Below are 2,752 nucleotides of genomic sequence, written 5' to 3'. Positions count from 1 at the left end.
CATACATGAAAAGGGAAATGCCAGCCATAGCCTGGTACACCCAGCAAGCGTTACCCCTGATGGGAAGCACATACTTCTGCCTCCACCGCCAGATGCCTGAAATAATAATAAATTAGTTAAGCAACTAAAATCTCACAACAGTGCCTTGTGGGTTCACAATGCTTGAGTATTCATTGCACAGTCACTACCGCCCATCTAACTCACCACGGCTGCCGGCCTGCACAATAGCCCTGGGGTGGAAGTTGCGGCGCATCAGCCATCCAGACAGCTCACCCAGTTTCACCTGGCTGAGAGCGGTGTCGGCTGAAAGAGAATGGTGTTCATGAGAACTTGAAAAGGATATGCGATAGGCGGTGGGCAAACCTAACCTCAAAATGTATAGAAAATACAGACAACGCTGAATGGGTAGTGATTTTAAATAGTAGAATGGGTATTTAACAAACAGCCTAGGTTACACACACGTTTTGAAGCAATGACAGTGACATCAGGCGAAAAAGGGAGATGTACAAAAATGCACGACGCAAGGTCAGACAAGGCAAGTGGGAAATTTTAATTGGTTGGTGAAATGCGTACGGAGGTCCGTAGATACTTACGCTTTCCATAGAATCGTGCGGGATCGTAAGGTCCGTGGACTTTCTGATTGTAGTGAGACGGGTAGTCTCCGATTCTCCAGTTTGGTGCTTCCCAACCCATCTTGGATGCTGACCTGACAACCTCTAGAATGGTGGATCAGACAGAACAGCCGCTCCGAGCAGAACGTGAAAGAGCTGACAGCTGACTGTCGATTGTGACCTTCAACTGTTCGATGTAGCGCGCTTTTCGCTCTCCGTTTAAATGTATTCGGTGCAAGTACATATGGCGGTACTTTTTCTCAAGGCGGGTACCTTGATGTGGTATCGGTGTTTACGGTAAAAACTTGGGCATTACAAAAAAGTTTGATTTGGTAGGTGCAGTTTTGTTGAGTCACTATGTGGATACGGGCAAAGGCCTGGTTCAGGAATGAACATTCAGATTAAGACATATGTTTTTTTATTTCTTGTTCACTTAGGCAGAAGCATAAAACTAATAACAAAGGTTTCTGGCTCTAGCACTAATAAAACTAAAAATTAATACTGTATAAATGCAAAAATTAAAGCAATTTGTCACTGAGCTAGAAAACAATCTAAAAATTGATGACACATCAACTATCTTGCTTTGGAAAGTCCTTTGGTGGTATTTGTAGCTAGCATGATTCCCTATAGAGAAAAAGAAAATATAGCCACAGTTAAGAAAAGCAGAACATTCTTGTTTCATTTTCACAGCTTGAGTAGACTCACAGCAGCATAGAGTTTTGGTTTAGTGGTACTTGTAGTTGGCGTGATCCCCTGAAAGCAATTTAAATTGTAATTAGTATTCAAGTAAAACAGCAAAACCTTGCACACAGTAAGGATACACATTTCAACGACACACAAAATGGATGTAGTACTTACAGTAGCGCTTGTAGTTCAGGACATACATGAAAAGGGAAATGCCAGCCATAGCCTGGTACACCCAGCAAGCGTTACCTCTGATGGGAAGCATATACTTCTGCCTCCACCGCCAGATGGCTGAAAATATTTTTTAGGACATGATAATTTAATCAAAATTGTACAATGTTGGAAACCAGTTCTAGAAAATTTAAGCTATGAACAATCCGTAGGAAAGCTTAGACGACTTCTTTACTTTAACCAATTTTTAAAACTCACCTCGGCTACCACACTGAACCACAGCTCGAGGATGGAAGTTGCGACGAAGGATCCATTCTTGAAGTTCACCCAGCTTTACTTGGCTAAGGGGAGTATCCGCTACAACAGTAGAAGTAGTAATAAGTGTATTGAGGTTTCCACATGTATAAAATTTGAGGAGTGGAGGGGAGGGGGGGGGCACAATTTCCTATAAACTGTGGGACAACAAATACGGAAGTAAAAAATTAATAGAAAGTAGTTGTGTACTAAGCTAACACACTTACGTTTGCCATAGAAACGAGCTGGATCATACGGTCCGTGAACCTTCTGGTTGTACTCAGGAGGATAATCTCCAATTCGCGAGTTTGGTGTTTCCCAAACCATGGCAGTAAATGTTTCCTTTGAAAAAAAAAGAAAAACTTAAAAACTAACACCCAGTTAGACTGCAGACGACAGCAGCAGACCAACTATCTGGGTCGATGATCAATTGCAAAGGGAATAGCAATGTGTGACTGCATAGGTCCTGGCCTTGCTATTCGCAGGGGGCGTTCGTTATGTACCACCCAGTCCATTTGCGGGAAATTTGAACAGTCCCATGTCTTTTTCAGAAACGATAATCCTCTTCTCCTTTACTTAACCGTGTAATGAAATCTTCATCAAAAACTACAATATTATTGTACGTTGTCGGCTACAACTATTGCCCAACTTAGACTCTCGACGGGTTAGCCTAAAAGGCCTGAAGTGTCCGGAACGCAAGCCCCTCTGGTTTGGGACAAGTACTACCGGCCAAGCCGCGGGGCTGGACGTGGTGGTGTCCTCGTCCTGATGGATCGACCCCCGCGACCCCACCCCTCGGAGGTAAACAGTCTAGTTTAAGGCCCTCGCCGAGGCGGCCGGGACGGCCGCACGGGCTTCAGTCCGTCCAGGATCCCCGACCGACCCGTCAGTCTCAATTGTGGTCTTGTCGGCGGGGGGGATCCCCCCGGGTCCATTCGGCCTGTCCGGCGCAGTGTGCTCCAGTGACGGCTGGGGTAGGTGGGGATGGGGGG

At 45.2% G+C, this 2,752-nt stretch overlaps 2 protein-coding genes across 2 annotated transcripts; both read right to left on the bottom strand.

Moving 5' to 3' along the window:
• Positions 1-5: 5 nt before the first annotated feature.
• On the bottom strand, positions 6-764 carry LOC113205633 (putative ATP synthase subunit f, mitochondrial; the record flags this gene model as incomplete). Its single annotated transcript, XM_052274110.1, is given in 3 exon segments — positions 6-96; positions 205-303; positions 594-764. Coding segments are annotated over 3 exon segments (290 nt in total), but the record flags the coding sequence as incomplete, so codon positions are not given.
• A 248-nt stretch (positions 765-1,012) lies between these two features.
• Positions 1,013-2,196, bottom strand: LOC113205594 (putative ATP synthase subunit f, mitochondrial). Its single transcript, XM_026421270.2, has 5 exons — positions 1,988-2,196; positions 1,725-1,823; positions 1,470-1,586; positions 1,317-1,364; positions 1,013-1,235 (listed from the first exon to the last, which is right to left on the bottom strand). Exons 1-4 carry the CDS (start codon positions 2,085-2,087, stop codon positions 1,336-1,338), a joined length of 345 nt encoding a protein of 114 aa, XP_026277055.2. The 5' UTR covers positions 2,088-2,196; the 3' UTR covers positions 1,013-1,235; positions 1,317-1,335.
• Positions 2,197-2,752: the final 556 nt, after the last annotated feature.

The sequence above is a fragment of the Frankliniella occidentalis genome, unplaced genomic scaffold, assembly GCF_000697945.3.
Source record: "Frankliniella occidentalis isolate FOCC.00 unplaced genomic scaffold, Focc_3.1 Scaffold337, whole genome shotgun sequence".
In the NCBI taxonomy this organism is placed as follows: domain Eukaryota; kingdom Metazoa; phylum Arthropoda; class Insecta; order Thysanoptera; family Thripidae; genus Frankliniella; species Frankliniella occidentalis.
Note: the sequence above shows the minus strand (reverse complement) of the source record. Positions and strands in the feature narration are given on the sequence as shown.

Coding starts and splice junctions, on each gene's coding strand:
- LOC113205594 (XM_026421270.2), bottom strand. CDS start 2,087: ATGGTTTGGGAAACACCAAACTCGCGAATTGGAGATTATCCTCCTGAG. Junction 1,824..1,987: donor AGCTCGTTTCTATGGCAAAC/GTAAGTGTGTTA, acceptor CTACTGTTGTAG/CGGATACTCCCCTTAGCCAA. Junction 1,587..1,724: donor GGTTCAGTGTGGTAGCCGAG/GTGAGTTTTAAA, acceptor AAATATTTTCAG/CCATCTGGCGGTGGAGGCAG.